Source organism: Mobula hypostoma, chromosome 17 (genome assembly GCF_963921235.1).
Source record: "Mobula hypostoma chromosome 17, sMobHyp1.1, whole genome shotgun sequence".
NCBI lineage: Eukaryota > Metazoa > Chordata > Chondrichthyes > Myliobatiformes > Myliobatidae > Mobula > Mobula hypostoma.
Window position 1 is genome coordinate 22,382,515 of NC_086113.1, and position 21,284 is coordinate 22,403,798.

Sequence of the window (21,284 nt, forward strand, 5' to 3'; positions counted from 1 at the left end):
GTTGGAGGCTACCCAGAGGGAATATAAGGTGTTGCTCCTCTAACCTGAGTCTTTACAGTAGAGGAGGCCGTGGATAGACATATCAGAATGGGAATGGGATGTGGAATTAAAATGTGTGGCCACTGGGAGATCCTGCTTTCTCTGGTGGACAGAGCGTTAGTGTTCAGCAAAACGATCTTCCAGTCTGCGTCGGGTCTCGCCAATATATAGAAGGCCGCATCGGGAGCACCGGACGCAGTATATCACCCCAGCCGACTCACGAGTGAAGTGTCACCTCACTTGGAAGGACTGTCTGGGCGATGAATGGATCATAAGTGATGTTTTTCCATAAAGGCAGAGAAAATCAGTTATAATGTTCAAGATTATGTGAAAGTTTGATGAAGAAAGTAAGGAGAAATAGCCTTTAATATGGGAACTATCGATAACCAGAAAATGTTAAGGAAGAGTTGAGAATTTTTTATATTATGTAGTGAACTTCGTTCTGAAATACTAGTGGAAGCAGGTTCAACAATAACTTACAATTGAGTGTAAGTCGGGAAGGAATAAAAAGTTAGTAGGTTATGAGAAAGCCTTTATTAACGGGATTTATCAAAGACACGATGGGCCAGGTGCCATCTGTGCTGGAAAATTCTATGATTTTAATGTGTGAGATCACAGGCCAAATGAATATTAACGAAGCAAAACTCATCTTAGAGTTTTCACAGATTTCTGGTCAGTGTTTGAAAGAGCATCAATCAATAGCACAGATAAAAACAAGTCTGAAGCTGGGTGATGTTTAGCAAGCGTCCCAGTGCCTTTCCACCATTTACAAGAAAGAAGGCAGAAGTTTAAATGAATATTGTTCAGTTCGCCAGAAAAATGCATTTCGAAAAGGTTCTCCATATAGCTGTACGAGATCACCCCTCAGCCTCTCAAGGACCAAGGACAAAAAGCCCCAGCCTACGTAGACTTTCCTTGTAACATCGATACTCAGGCCCTGGTAACCAGCTTGTTGTTCTATCTAGTTTAATGACATCCTCCCTATAGATAGGCAACTAAAAATGCATACAATATATCACGTGGTCTTACCAACATCTTGTACAGCCGTAGTATTGTGTCCCATAGTACCCTGACGAAGACAAGTGTGCGGAACTCCTCCTTCACCACTTTGTCTACCTGTATTGTAATTTCAGAGATCCATGTACTTGCCCTTTAGGACTCTCATGCCAGCATTTGGCCAAGGGTTATCTTATAATATCTTAAATTTTTTTTTCTCTTTCTTTCAGAATGGAAACTGGCTGATAGAAGAAGATTAGATGTAAACCAGGTAAAACAGTCATTAAGAATTGAAGCTTTGTTTTGTCACACTTAGCGAATGATGATCTGCTGTATGTTAATAATATTTTCAAGTCAATTGAATTGAATTGACTTCATTTCTTACATCCTTCACATACATGAGGAGTAAAAATCTTCATGTTACGTCTCCATCTGAATGTACAATGTGCAATTATAGTAATTTACAATAAATAGAACAGTCAATGTAATATAGAGTCAATGTAACTACTTAAGTCAGCATGAGTTAATCAGTCTGATGGCCTGGTGGAAGAAGCTGTCCCGGAGCCTGTTGGTCCTGGCTTTTATGCTGCTGTAGCGCTTCCTGGATGGTAGCAGCTGGAATAGATTATGGTTGGGGTGGCTTGGGTCCCCAATGACCCTTCGAGCCCTTTTTACACACCTGTCCTTGTAAGTGTCCTGAATCATGGAAAGTTCACAACAACCGATGTGCTGGGCTGTCCACACCACTCTCTGCAGAGTCCTGCGAGTAAGGGAGGTACAGTTCCCAAACTAGGCAGTGATGCAGCCAGTCAGGGTGCTCTCAGTTGTGCCCCTGTAAAGGTAAAGTGCTTCTCATTTTTTTTCTGTGACTGCACTAGGGTGGTGTCTCCAATATTCCAAGGCATATTGCCCACCAATGGAAGTATCAAGACCAATGACCAAACACTCAATCAGAATTTTTCACAAGTGCTTTGAGGGGGTTGGGAACGCAGCTAGAGCAGTTCGTGGAAGGAATTGTAAAGCTTAGAGTCTTAGCAGCTGGAAGATTGGCTATTAATGGTGGAATGATTAAATGGTGGGTCAAATCGCTAGAGTTGGAAGGACATGCACAACTGTCTTATATTGCTGTAGGAAATGATGAGACCATGGAGTGATTTGAACACAGCCTAGCAAGCACAATATTTCGGTTTGGAGAAAACAATCTGCCTTTATTGAAGTAAAAATACAATTTTGTTTCTTCATTAGCAAAACTCATTTCAGATCAATAACAATACTAAGCTAATCTTTCAGTTTTAAACTAACAGTCCTTTCATGAAAAATAATTTGAAAGTTTTGCATTATACATACTTGTATCACAATTTAACAGATAATGAGAAAATGACAGCAGTTGGTCTGCCATACCAAGTTCTGGTATCTGAGAAGAGGCTACTCCAGGAATTGCCATTGCTATCCATGAGACTAGGGAAGTGCAATGTATCTCAAGACTCGCGTACAAAGTTCATTCTGCATCCACTGGTGGTGATTCTTACCCGTGGCTGCTGCAGCATTGATTCTATTTTTCCTTACTAGATACTCTCGGCATGTTAATTCCAGATTTCAAGAGACTGTTGAGGATCATCTTGTTTGACTTGACATCCTACTCATCAAATCTCTGGCTGATCACTATTTCATATTAAATTTGGTTTTCCCTATGCAGAGATGAGCCCTCTTATTACCCATTGAAAACTTTGCTTTGCAATTGTGAATTTTCTGGCACTTGCATTCTGTTTCTTTCTATTTTTCTGTCTCATTCTATTTCTTTAGTCGTTGTATTTAATAAGCCCCAAACCAATTTACAATTAATTTTTAATGTTTTCAAACATATAGATAAATCTAAGTCAATTGTTCCTCCAGATGAGATATTTAAATTAAGGCTCTTTTAAATGAACCTAAAACACTTTTCAAAGACCAGCGGAAGTGCCTTTGATGACATTCGTCTCTCAGCTACCAACATATAAAACAGCTGATTTTTCAATCATTATCAGATAAGTTTCTCCTATGAAACAAATTTCACATGATGTATTGAGCAGCGTGTTACGGTTGATTTGGTGAGCAGGGTGACAGTCTGATTTATGATCTTCCTCACTTCCTCATTTGTCAGGACTAGTCTGCTACCCAGATAATTTCTCAAAGCTCTCTAATGGAGGATGTAGTTATGAAGAAACTGTAAATCTGTGGTAAATATTTTTTTTTCCTTTAACAGCTATCAGTTTTGGTAATTGACAACCACATTAGTTCAACAATGAACAAAGCTCTGCCATAATAAATCTTAAAACCAGAAATTTCAGATTTATCTATCATAATTAATTTAAAGCTATAATATTTCTCTTCCCATTAATTTACTCATAAGTGTCAGTTTCATGACTGGATATGGGACTCTGTGTTATAAGTTTGCCTTTGTCTTTCATATGTGCCTTCTAATACTGTAATAATGCTTGTGTTGAAGTTTTTCTGAAATTTGGTTTCATTGGTAACAGTAGAGCAAAAATTCAGAAATGGAGCGAATTGTGCTTTGATTACAGCACATTTTTAACAGAGGGTGTTTGAGACATTGTAGGTATAGTAGCTTTTATCTGACATGAAGCATATTTAATTGCTCCTGAAATTAATTAGAAAACTATGTGACAGATTTGTCATTTTTCAAATTAACCAGTTATATGGACAATACCTTGCACAGGTTAAAGGTATATTACATGCATATATGCACATGACAAATGTTTTTTAGGCACCACTTGTTGGAAACAAAAATGTAACAACTTAAAAATGTAACAACTTAAAAATGTAAGTTTAGTATAGTTTTTCCCATGTAAATATAGGCAGAATGTAAATATTTAAAATATTGATAGCTAAGAGTATTCTTATTAGTGTAATTGCACTTGAATGTTTAAAGCTTTTAAGTTTCTCTTTATTTCCTTTTTCATCCTGCAGTGTTGCTTTTTGTTTTTTTCTGATCAAGACCACAGTTCTTTTATTTATATATATGTCTTATTGGAGAGCAGTGATACACAAGTCATAACCTCATGTAAATACTGCCTCATTGATAGGTGCATTGTCTGCCTGATAGTCCTGGGCTCTGCACCATTTAAACCATAATCAATTCACATCCACAAATTCACGGGTAATCACCACACAATATGAAGGATGTAATTTGGCAGGAGAGAGCAGGAAGGATATTCACAAGGATTTTGTCTGGATTGGAAAAATTTAGTTATGGGAAGAGGTTGTATAAACTGGATTTACTTTTCCTGGAGTATAGGAGGTTGAGGTGGGATAGAAATATGTAATATAATGATAGGGTAGATGGTCAAATCTTTTTCCCTCTGGTAGAGGTATCAGAAACAAAGGAGCATCGGTTTAATGTGAGAGAAAGAAATTTTAAAGGGGTAGGAGGGGTAAATTTTGATTTTACACAGATAGTGGTTGACAGCATTGGGTCACACTGCTGTGCGGAACCAGATACCATCACTATATTTAAGAGCCATTTAGACAGACACTTAAATGGACAGGGCATTTAAGGATACTGTGCAAATGCAGGCAAATAGGATTAATATAGATGAGCAAAAAGGTTGGGGCATGAATGTGGTGGGCTAGTGTCCATTTCTATGCTATATATTTCCAAGATCTACTCCACTGTAAAATGGGGTACTAAAATTCATCTTAAGGAAACTGGGCATCACCATTCCATGCCAGTAATTGGTAGTTGAAGAGGTAAAAGAATGTTTTGACATTTTCAATTTACAAATTTAGAAAAGATGAAACATTGTCAATCTTTTTCATTTTACGAACACATTACTTTCTGATGCTTAGTATGTAACTTGGGTACTTAATTGTTAACCATTGATGCAGAAACTGTATGGAATTGGGGGGAAAAAAATCAGCAATTTTGTGGATGAAGTCATTTTTTTACATCACAGCTTGTGATTCCCTGAAAGAGTACTGGAAAAAGGTTCAACAGTTAATTTTCAAAGGGAAGTTGAGCAAATATTTGTAATGATGTAGAGAACAAGCAGGGTAGAAAGCACTAATGGGGTGGCTTTTTCAATGTGCTGGGACAGATATTATGAGTGAGATGGCCTTATTCAGCGTTGTGTAATTTTGTTCTATCTTACAATTTAATAGTGTACTGCTGACATGACACCATTAAAGTTTATCCATGTCACAGCCAAAATAAATTAATTGCTATGTGTCTAGCACTGCAGTCCTTTTTTCAGTTTTGCCCATTCACTTTCTAACCTATGGAACGTGCTGTACTTCTGAACCTGAATGTTGTCTGCATATACTGAGTCGCACTTGGGTGTGTACAGGAATTAAAATCTGACCATTTTTGCAGAAGCATGTTATATATTAAAGCAAAAAGAAACTGCTGGAGGAATTCTGAGTTAAGAAGCATCTACTTTGATTTTAATTACTCTGAATTAATTCTGTTTTATATTGTATAGGCTGATATTGCTCCATTGATGGCTTCTCTCATCGGAGTCCCCTTCCCTCTAAATTCTGTGGTAAGCAAATGCTTTATATTATTATTTAATTCATAAGGCAGTTGGTATTTAATTTGGCTTTAATTAATAACTTGTGAATTGCTTCGGTGTTTTATGATGGGTATTAACTGTGACAATAATGGTAATTTTTTTTCAGTAAGAACCTTGCTGATGATGGTGGAAAAAAGTAAAATCTGGTTTGGAACCTCAGATGTCCAGCTTTCTAAAGTACATCCTGAGAGCCAAATGAGAACTGACAATTTTTAAAGTCTCATTGAAGTGAATTGTAACTTGTATTGTCTCTGATCCTCCATTGCAGTTCTGATAGAACTCTGCCTCAAAGAGGATTTTCAATTGTTGATCAAAGATCTAAGGAAGAAAAAATAATTTAAGCTTTTTGACAGGCAAATTAAGATTTAAGAAATTTCTCAAAATGGCACAGTGTATATTTTTATTTTGCTCAGTGAGAAAGTTTTTTAAAAAAAGTTGTTGTAGTCTCATAGCCTGGACTTTGCTGAGTGGATTGCAATATAACTGAACTACATTGTAATTGTGCAATTCCCTTGTTTAAAACTAGAAAGGTAAAACACAAGAAATAGGAGCAGGAGTCGGCCATTAGGCCTGTCGAGCCTGCTCCGCCATTCAATCAGATCACGGCTGATCTGGCCATGGACTCATCTCCACCCACCAACCTTTTCCCCATAACCCTTAATTCCCCTACTATGCAAAAACCTATCCAACCTTGTCTTAAATATATTTACTGAGGTAGCCTCCACTGCTTTCTGGAATGAAGTAGTAGATCATGAGCAACGGCAAAGTCTTGAACCATGTAATAGGGTCATATGGATCATCTCAAATAGGCACTGAAGCCCTTGAGGGAAAACTTTACCTAACAACTAATCCTGTCTCTGTCTCTGGAGACAGCTTATCCACTGATGTCTACTATAAGCCTACTGACTCTCACAGCTATCTGGACTATTCCTCTTCTCACCCTGTCTCTTGCAAAAACACCATCCCCTTCTCGCAATTCCTCCGTCTCCGCCGCATCTGCTCTCAGGATGAGGCTTTTCATTCTAGGACGAGGGAGATGTCTTCATTTTTTAAAGAAAGGGGCTTCCCTTCCTCCACTATCAACTCTGCTCTTAAACGCATCTCCCCCATTTCACGTACATCTGCTCTCACTCCATCCTCCCACCACCCCACTAGGAATAGGGTTCCCCTGGTCCTCACCTACCACCCCACCAGCCTCCGGGTCCAACATATTATTCTCCGTAACTTCCGCCACCTCCAACGGGATCCCACCACTAAGCACATCTTTCCCTCCCCGCCTCTCTCTGCATTCCGCAGGGATCGCTCCCTACACAACTCCCTTGTCCATTCGTCCCCCCCATCCCTCCCTACTGATCTCCCTCCTGGCACTTATCCGTGTAAGCGGAACAAGTGCTACACATGCCCTTACACTTCCTCCCTTACCACCATTCAGGGCCCCAAACAGTCCTTCCAGGTGAGGCATCACTTCACCTGTGAGTCGACTGGGGTGATATACTGCGTCCGGTGCTCCCGATGTGGCCTTTTATATATTGGTGAGACCCGACGCAGACTGGGAGACCGCTTCGCTGAACATCTACGCTCTGTCCGCCAGAGAAAGCAGGATCTCCCAGTGGCCACACATTTTAATTCCACATCCCACTCCCATTCTGACATGTCTATCCACGGCCTCCTCTACTGTAAAGATGAAGCCACACTCAGGTTGGAGGAACAACACCTTATATTCCGTCTGGGTAGCCTCCAACCTGATGGCATGAACATTGACTTCTCTAGCTTCCGCTAAGGCCCCACCTCCCCCTCGTACCCCATCTGTTACTCATTTTTATGTACACATTCTTTCTCTCACTCTCCTTTTTCTCCCTCTGTCCCTCTGAATATACCTCTTGCCCATCCTCTGGGTCACCCCCCCCCTTGTCTTTCTTCCCGGACCTCCTGTCCCATGATCCTCTCGTATCCCCTTTTGCCTATCACCTGTCCAGCTCTCGGCTCTATCCCTCCCCATCCTGTCTTCTCCTATCATTTTGCATCTCCCCCTCCCCCTCCAGCTTTCAAATCCCTTACTCACTCTTCCTTCAGTTAGTCCTGACGAAGGGTCTCGGCCTGAAACGTCGACTGCGCCTCTTCCTATAGATGCTGCTTGGCCTGCTGCGTTCACCAGCAAATTTGATGTATGTTGCTTGAATTTCCAGCATCTGCAGAATTCCTGTTGTTAACTAATCCTTTTACCCTGTTTTACTGTTTCAAATGGTTTTCAATGCTGTTGATATTAGAAATATATTTAAAAAAGGTAGAAAATGAAATAATTAAAACCTGCAGTTTTTTAACAAAGCCACAGCAAAACACATTTACATACAGTAATTAAAAATATTACTGACACAATTATTTTATAGAACCATAGAACATTTCAGCACAGAAACAGGCCTTTTAGCCCTTCTTGGCTGTGCCGAACCATTTTTCTTGTGTTTGTCTTTTTTAATGGCAACAGTAAAATTCCCAGTGTGAGTTAAATAGGCTCTCAGATTCTGTATCAGGTCTTAATTGGCACAAGATATCATAGCCAATTCCACAGAGTAGCTTTGGGCAATTTCATCAGGCTTCACCAGATGACCTCTGTGCAGAATCCAGCAGTGAGGCAAAGCCATAGGTGAAGTCCAGCCGGTATGTTCAGAACTTGTGCACTGTATAAAGCTGCCAGCTAATCCCCACAAAAGCGACATACTAATGTTTAAATGGAGAAAACAGAACCTTGCCCCAAATGTACACACTTTGCAGAAACTACTATATTTCACATTTCTGTAGCATGCTGCCTCTCTGCATGCCTACCTGAGTGCCCTGCCCTCCTAGCCATCCCACAACTCTGTAAGGGAGAATAAGAAGGACCGCATGTTTATAAGCCTGTGGTCTACTGCTCAACTTAAAGGGAATATTCTTGGTTTTCCTCATCATCAGCTTAATTGACAGTTGTCATTAGCAAAGCTTCCTTATTGCAATTTTGTCAACAAGAGATGGATCACACCCTGCATCTATAATCCTGTGGTATCCATACTCAACCTCCAAATAACATATTTCCACCAGCATCTTTGCTCACTGTATCCATTGGATGTTCGCCTTTGTTATTGGGGAACAATCCCGGTGGCTGAGGTTTCTTGATTTTGTATTCTGGCCTCTTTGGCATCATGATCAACTTTTGACATTTGTACCTGTGCATCAGCATTAGTGGCCTGCCAATACTATTTGAAACCTCGCCCTCCACAATTCTCATTCTTTTTTCTTTCTTTTTCTGTCTCTCTCTGTCTGTCTGTCTCTCTCTCTCTCCCCATCTCTCTCCTCCTCTGCTCTCCCTCCCCTCCCCACCTTGTGTACTTCCCCTTCCCTCCCCCTATCTCCCTCCCTCTCTCTGCTCCACCCCTCTCCCTCCCCTACTCAGGAAATGGAATAAAATATCAACTTCCTCTAAGTAAGTCATTACTATTTTATTTTTCTCCTCCTTCATTCCCTTCCTCCCCCTACCGGGATTGGAAGACATTACCAGCCTGATGCACCGAACACATCTTCTTGTCCTGTCCTTTGCACGCCTGCATCCTTTTGTCTGCTCTCATTGCACCATTGACCAGAGAATCTTGTTTACACATTATTCCCATGGCCACCTGATTTTATGCTACTGAAGACATTCTCTCTCCCTCACTCTGCCTGGATACAACAAGTTTCTGTTGCTTCTACACAGTTCTGACACGGGATCTTCAATCTGAAGTCATGCTTCTCTTCTCACAGATGTGATCTGGCCTGCTGAATATTTCCAGCACTTTCTCATATTATTTCAAATTTCCAGCATCTGCAGTTTTTGTTTCTTATTTGTTGTGACTTGCTTTACATGCCATCAACCTTGACTTCTTCAGCATGCCAGGGCACTGTCATTCAAAATTTCAAGAATACCTTAGAGGGGAGGCAATGCAACATTTAACTATGGAAGGCCATGTCAAATTAATTTTGTATTAAATTTATAACTGCATAAAGTTGACAACCACGAAAAGTCCAGCTGGTACACCAAACCTGCTCCAAAATACTGAGCTTCACATCTTTATTCTCACAAATGAGGGACAAATTTTTCCTAATCAATTAACTACTGTTTTGCAGAAAAAATATGCAGTACTGTGCAAAAGTCTTATATAGCTATTATATATGAGAGAGAGATGTATAGAAATAGATATATCTATCTAGGGTGCCTGTGACTTTGCATAGTACTGCAGTAATTTTACATATTACATTGTATTGTTCCTGCAAAAGAAAACAAATTTCATGATGCATGTGAGTGATAATAAACTTGATTCTGATATGGATCTCTATTGAGGACTGAGAGTGGGAAGGCGGCAGGGAGAGGGTAATCGTGATTGGGAAAAGGGGAAGGGCAAGGGGGGCAAGTGGGAAGCACCAGAGAGACATTCTGTAATGAACAATAAACCTGCTGTTTGGAATCAAGTGACATTGCCTTGTGTCTCAGGGCTGAGAACACATTGACAAATACAATGTGAGCAGAAGTCTTAGGCACCCTATATGTGTGTGTATGTGTGTGTGCCTAAGACTTTTGCATAGTACTGTTTATTAATTCTGAACAGTTGGAATTCTGAAGCTTAATATAAACTCACTCTGTGATTTGTAATAGGAGACTCAATGCTTTTTTTTCATTATGTGAGTTCTACTTACTGACCTGCTTTAGTTTTGTCCTATTTGGTATGCATTAACTGAAACCCTGAACAGTCCATACAGTGCTCAAACGTCGTATTAATGTCTGTTTGTATTCTGATCTTATTAATTTATTTGTTATTCTGAAAAATGTATCCTGAATAATCTTCAACGAGAAAATATGTTTTTAAAAAAAGCCAAATGCAACTCTTTTGCAAATGTCATATGTCTCACAAATTAATTTTTGTACATTTTTTGATAGGGCATTTTACCTTTGGAATATTTAAACAACAGTGATCAGTTTAAAGCTGAATGCATGCTGACAAATGCCTTGCAAGTACTGGAACAATTTAAGGTACAAAAATCATTATTTTTAGTTAGCATTCTTAAAGGATTTAGTGTTACATTAAGCTTAATGGGTTGCCTCTAATGTGTGCCTTAGACACCCCCATTCTTTCTGGATACTTTAATTCATGTTGATGAGCTGAAATTATGAAAATCAATATCACTTAATTTCAATTTCTGCAGAACTTGAAAGGTAACCAGTCATTTGTTCCTTGGTCAAAATGACTGGTGGACTGGAATTAACTAATAGATCTGTGTGCATACTTTATGTTGGGTCAGCAAAGTAGAAATAACATGCATGCTTTTTCCTGCCCAATACTCAGATCTGTTAATTTCCTTAATGCCTAAATATCTATCAGTTTTGGTCTTGAAAACATAAAGATGAGGCATTAATTGCTCTCAACTTCAAAGGTTCACAATTCTGCATGAAAAAAATACATCTTGGTCATATGTAAAAACGCAAACATGAGGAAATCTGCAGATGCTGGAATTTCAAGCAACACACATAAAAATTGCTGGTGAAGGGTCTTGGCCCGAAACGTCGACTGTACCTCTTCCTAGAGATGCTGCCTGGCCTGCTGCGTTCACCAGCAGTTTTTATGTGTGTTACATCTTAGTCAGGTGATTTGACTCTCAGCCTGAGACATTGACCCTAATATTATCCTATTCAGCTAACAGAAACAGCCCCCCGGCATCATGCATGTCAAGCCACTCAAATTTTAATTTGTTTTCAGGAAGGTCTCCTGTCATTTTTTAAAACTTCAGGAAATATTGGCATTTTGCACTTAATTTCTGTTCGTTGGTGGATACCCGCATATCTTACAAATCAGTCTAGTTATACGCTTCAGCTTTGTTCCACTCTTGGATAATTCTATCTTTCCTTGGGGAAGGAGATCGGAGCATTGTGTAGTACTCTAACCCTACCTAGTTGCAGTAAGACTTACTTTTATACTCTGTGTGCCATTTGCATTTCTAATTACCTGAGCATATTAATATGCTGTGTGTTTTTTTTTGTCCAAATGGCCCCTTAATGCCACGTTTTAAAAATATAAAGTTCTTGGTAACAACGTGCAGCAAATAATATCATTTATTATCCCCTATCATTTCAGTAGAGGGAAAAATAAATAAACCTGGTAGGATATAATGAAAAGTGTCTGCAATAAGTTGGGCTCGTTAGAGGGGATAGAAGATGGTGAATTAGCAAGCGAGACAGAGATTCAGGCAGATAAATTGACAGTGCAAGCTGCAACCTGTGGAGGAATTTAGGCAGGGTATTACTGTGTTATTATTGGGATTTTACAACCATATATTGAGTGAATGCCAGAAAATCTTTGGATGTGGAGCCATGTAGGCTGAAGGTTCTTATTTCCTTTTTCTAGGTTAAGATGACTCACAAGAAAGAGACCACTCTGTCCTTCTTGTTTAGCCCCTTCAAGTAAGTCAATTTCCTTTTTAAGGTTGCTAAACCAAAGTTACTACTTCTGTTGTATGAGCGATAAGAATGAACCACTTGTGGAGTGTGTCCTTCAGTTATATTTTCCATTCCACGTTCACACCATTTTGATAACATTTGGTGGCCAGCCTTAGGAGCAGGCATTCTTTATCACCAGCCATCAGTCCCATTCTTTCTGGCTCAGACACAGGATCTGCCCAGTTATTTTCCCAGTGTGTGGCGGTAATGAATAGAACTTTTGTCTGGATAGACTTTGGGCATGAGTTGCCATTTGGAGTAGGCAGGGTTGGTTGGAGGTATTGTGACAACGGAAGGGGATGAAGCCAAGAACTGAGCAGGATTTCTCTGACGGTGTAGACACTTGATGAGTATGAACGGTCAGGAAGGGGAAGGGGAGGAGTGAGGCTGAACAACTGATAGATGAAGGATGTGGGCAGCAATGAAAGAGGACAATAGAATCAGTAAAGGAAGTGGTCAAGGCAGAATTAGAATCAGGTTTATTATCACTGACTTATGTCTTGAAATTTATTTTGCAACAGCAGCACAGTACAGTAAACAAAAACTGAGCTACGTAAGAAATGTCTAGAAATAAGTAGTACAAAGAGAGCAAAAGGATTCATGGTCCATTCTGAAATCTGATAGTGGAGGTAAAGAAGCTGGTCTGAAAACATTGAGTGTGGGTCCCCAGGTCCTGTACCTCCTCTCTGATGGCAGTAATGAGAAGAGGGCATGTTCTGGGTGGTGAAGCTCCTTCATGATGCATGTTGCCTTCTTAAGGCATTGCCTTTCGAAGACGTCGCCAATAGTGGGAGGCTGGTGCCCACGATGGAGCAGGCTGAATCATTTACCCTCTGCAACATTTTCCAATCCTGTGCATTGAAGCTTCCGTAACAGGCAGTGATGCAATCAGTCAAAATGCTTTCCACAGTACATCTGTAGAAATTTGCTGAAGTCTTTGGAGACATACTAAATCTCCTCAAACTCCTAATGAAATATAGGCACTGGTGTGCCGCCTTCGTAATTGTGAAAGGAACAGCTGACAATGGGAATGAAGAGGGAAGTGAATGGACGTAAGTGTATGGGACAGTAAAATGACTGGCAATAAATGATACATGAAATCGGAAAGAAGTTGAAGAAGGGAGAGGCTAAGAGTTATGTGAAAGTCAGCATATTCACTGAAGTACTAATAAGTGTGAGCCTGTTGATTGTGGGAGAGGATATCACCAGCATTCGAACTGGAGAGGCAAGATTAGCTGGTTGACTTGGTGTCAGAGTGGGAGTGCGGTTGTGAATGCTAGGCCCTTTAGAATAGATGGAAGATCAGCTTGACTGAGCTGGAAGGGGAGAAATGTGGCAGACTTAATTTGAGTATTAACTAGGTGATTTGAAAGTGAAATCATATTTGCAACACAAAGTTGGAGGTTGGAATGAGTCGAGTATCTCTTTGAACCTTGTAGGATGGAGCCACTAGAATATGGGAATAATAATTTGTAAGGTAATGATTTGGTTGCCATATTTCAAAATGCAAATATCATACTGTTTTGTTTTATGTTTGGAATTATGAAGTCAGCAAGTTTTTAGATTATTATTGAAATACTGCTCAGTTTTATATCTTCTGGCATTTGTATTCCCCATTTTTGGAACAAATAAATGAACTGGCTAAATTCCGTAATCCATTTAATTGTTAGGTTTCATTTGCAAGAGTTCAAGTAGTCACTTTTTAATGCTGTCAGCTATTCTATTTTATACCTAGTTTCTTAGTTATGCTTATTATCATAGTTATATACTCAGTGGCCTCTTTATTAGGTACACCTGCTCACCTCGTTAATGCAAATATCTAATCAGCTAATTATGTGGCAGCAACTTAATGCATAAAAACATTCAGACATGGTCAAGAGGTTCAGTTGTTGTTCAGACCAAACAGCAGAATGGAGAAGAAATGTCATCTCAGTGAGTTTGACTGCGGAACGATTGTAAGTGCCAGTCGGAGTGATTTAACTGTCATAGAACTTGCTGATCTCCTGGGATTTTCACACACACTAGGTTCCGAAGTTTACAGAGAATGATGAGGAAAAACAAAAAAAAACATCCAATTAGTAACAGTTCTGTGTGCGAAAATCTCTTGTTAATGTGAGAGGTCAGAGGAGAATGGCTAGTCTGGTTCAAGCTGACAGGAAGGCAACAGTAACTCAAAAAAAAACATGCATTACAACAGTGGCTTGCAGAAAAGCATCTCTGAGTGCACAATAGACAATAGGTGCAGGAGTCGGCCATTCAGCCCTTCGAGCCAGCACTGCCATTTACTGTGATCATGGCTGATCATCCACAATCAGTACCCTTTTCCTACCTTCTCCCCATATCCCTTGACTCTGCTATCTTTAAGAGCTCTATCTAACTGTTTCTTGAAACAATCCAGAGAATTGGCCTCCACTGCCTTCCGAGGCAGAGCATTCCACAGAACCACAACCCTCTGTGTGAAAAAGTTTTTCCTCAACTCCGTTCTAAATTGTCTACCCCTTATTCTTAAACTGTGGCCTCTGGTTCTGGACTCCCCCAACATTGGGAACATGTTTCCTGCCTCCAGCGTGTCCAATCCCTTAATAATCTTACATGTTTCAATCAGATCCCCTCTCCTCCTTCTAAATTCCAGTGTATACAGGCCCAGTTGCTCCAATCTTTCAACATATGACAGTCCCGCCATCCCGGGAATTAACCTCGTGAACCTACGCTGCATTCCCTCAATAGCTAGAATGTCCTTCCTCAAATTTGGAGACCAAAACTGTACATAATATTCCATGTGTGGTCTCACCAGGGCCCTGTACAACTGCAGAAGTGCTATCGGGTTGTGCATTAGAAAGAGCCTTTGTCTAACTTGTTATCTGACAGGAGTCACTTATGAAAGTGCATTGGTTCAATTCCCCATTGAACTATGAGCCAAGATCTTCTGCATGAGCCTTTGAATTGGGATTTGTGCACCTCAGCCTGCAGCCTTCAGGGCGAGAGCGCTCCAGCTAAATGGCTGCATTGTTTGGAACCTCTGGTTTAATGTAAATTTATTATTGAAGTTCATAAATGTCACTATATACAACCCGGAGATTACTTTCTTGAGCGTACTCAATAAATCCGTAATATAATAATAACCATAATAGAATTGATGAAAGACTGCACCAACTTGGGGTTTCAACTAGTGTGTAAAAGACACAGGCTGTGCAAATACAAAAAGAAAAAAATAATAATAAATAAATAGGTGCTTGGAAGCAGGTACAGAGGAGATGTCAGGGGTAAGTTTTTTACACAGAGGTTGGTGAGTGCGTGGAATGGGCTGCCAGCAGCGGTGGTGGAGGCGGAAACGATAGGGTCTTTTAAGAGACTCCTGGATGGCGACATGGAGCTTAGAAGAATAGAGGACTATGGATAAAGCCTAGGTAGTTCGAAGGTAAGGACATGTTTGGCACAGCTTTGTGGGCCGAAGGGCCTGTATTGTGCTGTATGTTTTCTGTGTTTCTATGAGGTGAGGAGTCCATATAGCTTGTGAGAATGATTAAATGAAGCTATCATCTTTGATTCAAGAGCCTGATGGTTGAGGGGTAATAAATGTTCCTGAACCTGGTGGTGTGAGTTCTGAGGCTTCTGTGCCACCTCCCTGATGACAGCAGTGAGAAGAGAGCATGCCCTAGGTCCCTAGGTGGTGGTCCTGATGATGGCTGCTGCTTTCCTGCGACAGCGTATCATGCAGACGTGCTAAATGGTTGGGAGGGCTTTACCCATGATAGACTGGGCTGTATACAATAGTTTTTGTAGTATTCTTCTATTTGCCAACTTTGGGCTGGACATTGATGGTGCCATAATTTCAGATCAGACCAACTCAAATTCTGGCATGAAGAAAGCCATGGATTCATAACCCCAATAACAGTAATTTCAGACCAATCAAGAAGTCCTTTTCATTAAATATAAAGGTTCTTTTGGTGCCCCGAGCATCAGTGTCTCAAGCATGTTGCAATGACATCAAAATGTCATATGGAAAAGAATGAAAGATTAGTGTTACTTTTCATTTTATGGAAATGTCAAACTCTGAACAGCTGTAACTTTTTATAAAGAGTGACACATTTTACAAATTATTAAAAAATACATATTTTCTTGTCCTTCATAGGCTTTGATATTTCAGTACAGTTAATGGCCAAAAAGAGGTACTTACTGGAGTTGACAGAGAGGCATAGCAGCCAAATTGTACTTGGCGAGCTTCCACAGTTGCTAAAATGGAAATGGCCAGCTGATCTATTGTAGGTATTGATTGAGGGGTAAATTTTGATACAACTTGATCTCTTTCAAAATAGTGCCATGGGATTCCTTATGCCTGAAATGGTGGGGCCTCAGTTTAATAGCTCAGTCAAAAAAACGATTCTTCCGGCCGTGCAGCCCTGAGCAAAAGCTTGTTTTTGTGATCTAATTTCTGGAGTGGGTCTTGAACCTTGTGGCGGGAGTGCCAGCAGCTGAACAAAAGATGTCTGTGAAGGTTTACATTTGAAAATATTAATAGAATTTGCTTTTCTGCAAATTGACAAGTCTAATTGTCAATTCTTATTTAAATTGTTAGCTAACATTGCACAAATATCAGTATGGTGACCTAAGCGCCAGATTGCAAGCAGCTACAGAGCCTGTGTTTCTGTTAAATACAAGCCAGAACCAGAACCCTATTACTGTAGCAGTCATGTGCCTGCTATTTCACCTGAAGGAAAACAATCAGCCATTGTGTGGTCGGAGCTTGAGACATACATGTGAAATGAAAACATCATGAATGCAGCTGGTGCTGTTGAAAGCCAGCATCACAGTGTTGCCATCATCAAGAATGTAAGCTTGTTTGAGGTTTCAATTATTCCTTCCTTTGTTTGTTTCCTGACTGACCTACTGACCTAGGCAAAGAACTGGATTTCACACACACTCTTATATAAAGTATATTATGAAAACAGCATCATTCCTTAAATGTTTTAGAATTTCTGCACTTATTGCTCCCTTTCCCATTCTCTGAGTATGTAAATAGAAAAAGGAATTTTGGGGACTGTAGTTTCGGTCTCCCATTTCATACACAAAGCCTGATATTGCTTTTGGTTAAAGTATTGAAGTTTATCTTCCACATGATCCACTGGTGAGACGCCACATTCTGTGGGATTCCCTCGCACTCGCCAAGCTGAGCTTGATACAAGCCTTGCCGTTTGTGTCGGTGAGGTTCTTCAAATTAAGTCACATTACTCCAGGTTAGCAATGTAAGAAATCTGCAGATGCTGGAAATCCAGAGCAGCATCCAGAATAAACGGTTGCCGTTTCAGGCTGAGACCCTTCTGCGGGACAGGAAAGGAAGTGGGAAGACAGCAGAATGAAGAGGTAGGGGAAGGGAAGGAGGCTCGCCAGAAGATGATAGGTGAAGCCAAGTGGGTGGGAAAGTCAAAAGGAGAAAGCGAAGAAGGAGGGGCACCAGGGGGAGGTGACAGGCAGATGAGAAGAGGTAAGAGGCCAAAGTGGGGAATAGAAGAGGGGGGGTGGGGTGGGGAAATTTCTTCACTGGAAGAAGAAATCAATGTTCATGCCATCAGATTGGAGTCTACCCAGACAGAATATGAGGTGTTGCTCCTCCACCCTGAGAGTGGCCTCATCACGGCTCAAGAGAAGGCCATGGACCAAGTCAGAATGGAAATTGGAATTAAAATGGTTGGCTACCAGGAAATTCTGCTTTTGACAGATAGAGCGGAGGTGCTATTCAAAGTGGTCCCCTAATTTACGATAGGTCTCACCAATGTAGAGGAGGCCGCATCGGGAGCACCGGGTACAAAGACGACCCTATCAGATTTGCAGGTGAAGTGGTGCCTCATCTGGAAAAACTGTTTGGGGCCCTGAATGGAGGTGAGTGAGGAGGTGAATGGGCAGGTGTAGCAGTTTGGCGGCTTGCAGGGGAAGTGCCAGGAGGGAGATAGTGGAGAGGGATGAATGGACAAGGGAATCATGGAGGGAGTGATCCCTGTGGAAAGCAGAGATTGGTGGGGAGGTAAAGATGTGTTTGGTGGTAGGATTTCTCCTTTGGGTAAAATAATTTTTTTCCTTCCATCTTCCCTTTTTTTCTAGTCCCCGCTTTACCCTTTATCTCTTCTCACCTGCCTATCACTCCCCCTAGTGCTCGTCCTTCTCTTTCTCCGATGGTCCATTCTTCTCTCCTAACAGATTCCTTCTACTCCAGCCCTTTAGCTTTTCCACCTGCCTGACTTCACCTATCACCTTCTAGCTGTCCTCCTTCCCCTCTCCTCACCTTTTCATTCTAGTGTCTTCCCCCTTCCTTTCCAGTCCTGAAGAAGGGTCTCAACCTGAAATGTCGACAGTTTATTCATTTCCATAGATGCTGCCTGACTTGTTGAGTTCCTCCAGCATTTTGTATTACATTACTCCATGTTACTAGGTTTTGAGTGACTGTCTAAAGGTCACCTCTGTTGTCCTTGAGCCTTCCAGAACATCTATGAAGCTTCTACTGGAGCAAGGCACCTACTGAAGCTCTGAAGGAAATTGGAAAAGAAAAGGGGAGTGTTCAGGAGCTGTTGACAGCTCCATGATGCCCAAACTGCTTCAGAGCCAAACAAATATTTTTTGCCACATCGACGACTGCATTGGCGCTGCTTCCTGCACGCATGCAGAACTCGTTGACTTTATTAACTTTGCCTCCAACTTTCACCCTGCCCTCAAGTTTACCTGGTCCATTTCCGACACCTCCCTCCCCTTTCTAGATCTTTCTGTCTCTGCCTCTGGAGACAGCTTATCCACTGATGTCTACTATAAGCCTACTGACTCTCACAGCTATCTGGACTATTCCTCTTCTCACCCTGTCTCTTGCAAAAACGCCATCCCCTTCTTGCAATTCCTCCGTCTCCGCCGCATCTGCTCTCAGGATGAGGCTTTTCATTCTAGGACGAGGGAGATGTCTTCCTTTTTTAAAGAAAGGGGCTTCCCTTCCTCTACTATCAACTCTGCTCTTAAACGCATCTCCCCCATTTCACGTACATCTGCTCTCACTCCATCCTTCCGCCACCCCACTAGGAATAGGGTTCCCCTGGTCCTCACCTACCACCCCACCAGCCTCCGGGTCCAACATATTATTCTCCGTAACTTCCGCCACCTCCAACGGGATCCCACCACTAAGCACATCTTTCCCTCCCCGCCTCTCTCTGCATTCCGCAGGGATCGCTCTCTACACATCTCCCTTGTCCATTCGTACCCCCCATCCCTCCCCACTGATCTCCCTCCTGGCACTTATTCGTGTAAGCGGAACAAGTGCTACACATGCCCTTACACTTCCTCCCTTACCACCATTCAGGGCCCCAAACAGTCCTTCCAGGTGAGGCAACACTTCACCTGTGAGTCGACTGGGGTGATATACTGCGTCCGGTGCTCCCGATGTGGCCTTTTATATATTGGCGAGACCTGACGCAGACTGGGAGACCGCTTTGCTGAACATCTACGCTCTGTCCGCCAGAGAAAGCAGGATCTCCCAGTGGCCACACACTTTAACTCCACATCCCATTCCCATTCTGACATGTCTATCCACGGCCTCCTCTACTGTAAAGATAAGCCACACTCAGGTTGGAGGAACAACACCTTATATTCCGTCTGGGTAGCCTCCAACCTGATGGCATGAACATCGACTTCTCTAACTTCCGCTAAAGCCTCACCTCCCCCTCGTACCCCATCTGTTACTCATTTTTATGCACACGTTCTTTCTCTCACTCTCCTTTTTCTCCCTCTGTCCCTCTGAATATACCTCTTGCCCATCCTCTGGGTCCCCCCCCGCGTCTTTCTTCCCGGACCTCCTGTCCCATGATCCTCTCATATCCCCTTTTGCCTATCACCTGTCCAGCTCTTGGCTCTATCCCTCCCCCTCCTGTCTTCTCCTATCATTTCGGATCTCCCCCTCCCCCTCCAACTTTCAAATCCCTTACTCACTCTTCCTTCAGTTAGTCCTGACGAAGGGTCTCGGCCTGAAACGTCGACTGCACCTCTTCCTACAGATGCTGCTTGGCCTGCTGCGTTCACCAGCAACTTCGATGTGTGTTGCAAATATTTTTGACATGTTTTTTGCCAGTGTTGGATGTAAGAGCTAGACTTCAATGGAACTGGTAATATTGGGATCAAGTCACCATGAAAACAAAATATGAACAAACTTTGATCAGTTTACAAACTGTAAACTTCTGTCAGTTCAGATGAAATTTGATAGCACTGTAGTGTAGTGGTTAGTGTAATACTTCAAAGTGCCAGCTGTAAGATTGGAGTTCAGTTCCCACTGCTGGCTGTGGGAGTTTGTACCTTCTCCCTGTGACAGCGTGGTTTCTTCCAACTGTTCCATTTTCCTCTCAGATTGCAAGGGCGTACGGGTTAGCATCAGTAAGTTCCGTGCTTGTTATTTTGGTGCTGGAAACATGGGGACACTTGCAGGCTGCCCTCAGCACATCCTTGGACTGTGTTGGTCATTAGCACAAGCAAACACATTTCGATGAACATGTGACAAATAAATCCCATCTTTATCTTTTTCTTTCAGTCATTGAGCATTTACTGTTTAACAGTCTCTCCATAAATTTTTTTCTTTACACATTGATTATTACTATTCCCAATTTCCAACATCCTTACTATGTTCCTTTTGTTTATCTTTGGATGAAAGAGAGGAACTGATGAGCATTTTGTTATGCATCATTGTTCAGCAATCTGCTGATGCTCTTACTGTGCCTGTCTAGTGTGCGTTTGCCACAGATTTCAATCATTTTTGATTTTTATCTGTCTGTATTTCTTGTATTTGCTAAAACAGTGAATACTATAAAATGCTCGGTAAGAGAATTAATAGGATTATAAAAGATGCATCATACATCAAAGTTGCTGGTGAACGCAGCAGGCCAAGCAGCATCTATAGGAAGAGGCACAGTCGACGTTTCAGGCCGAGACCCTTCGTCAGGACTAACTGAAGGAAGAGTGAGTAAGGGATTTGAAAGCTGGAGGGGGAGGGGGAGATGCAAAATGATAGGAGAAGACAGGAGGGGGAGGGATAGAGCCGAGAGCTGGACAGGTGATAGGCAGAAGGGGATACGAGAGGATCATGGGACAGGAGGCCTAGGGAGAAAGACGGGGGGGGGGGTGACCCAGAGGATGGGCAAGAGGTATATTCAGAGGGACAGAGGGAGAAA

The 21,284-nt window shown here is 41.7% G+C and overlaps 1 protein-coding gene across 4 annotated transcripts in view; it reads left to right on the plus strand.

Annotated features, from left to right (window-relative positions):
• Positions 1 to 21,284, plus strand: part of pign (phosphatidylinositol glycan anchor biosynthesis, class N) — a 150,758-nt gene that overhangs the window by 43,637 nt on the left and 85,837 nt on the right. For all 4 annotated transcript variants that reach the window (XR_010020749.1, XM_063069652.1, XM_063069653.1 and 1 more), the window contains exons 9-12: positions 1,266 to 1,306; positions 5,514 to 5,573; positions 10,543 to 10,635; positions 12,005 to 12,060. Coding sequence is in view for 3 of the 4 variants with exons in the window: in XM_063069652.1 (XP_062925722.1) it covers positions 1,266 to 1,306; positions 5,514 to 5,573; positions 10,543 to 10,635; positions 12,005 to 12,060 (250 nt within the window). In the remaining variant the exon portion in view is untranslated. The remainder of the gene's footprint in view (positions 1 to 1,265; positions 1,307 to 5,513; positions 5,574 to 10,542; positions 10,636 to 12,004; positions 12,061 to 21,284) is intronic.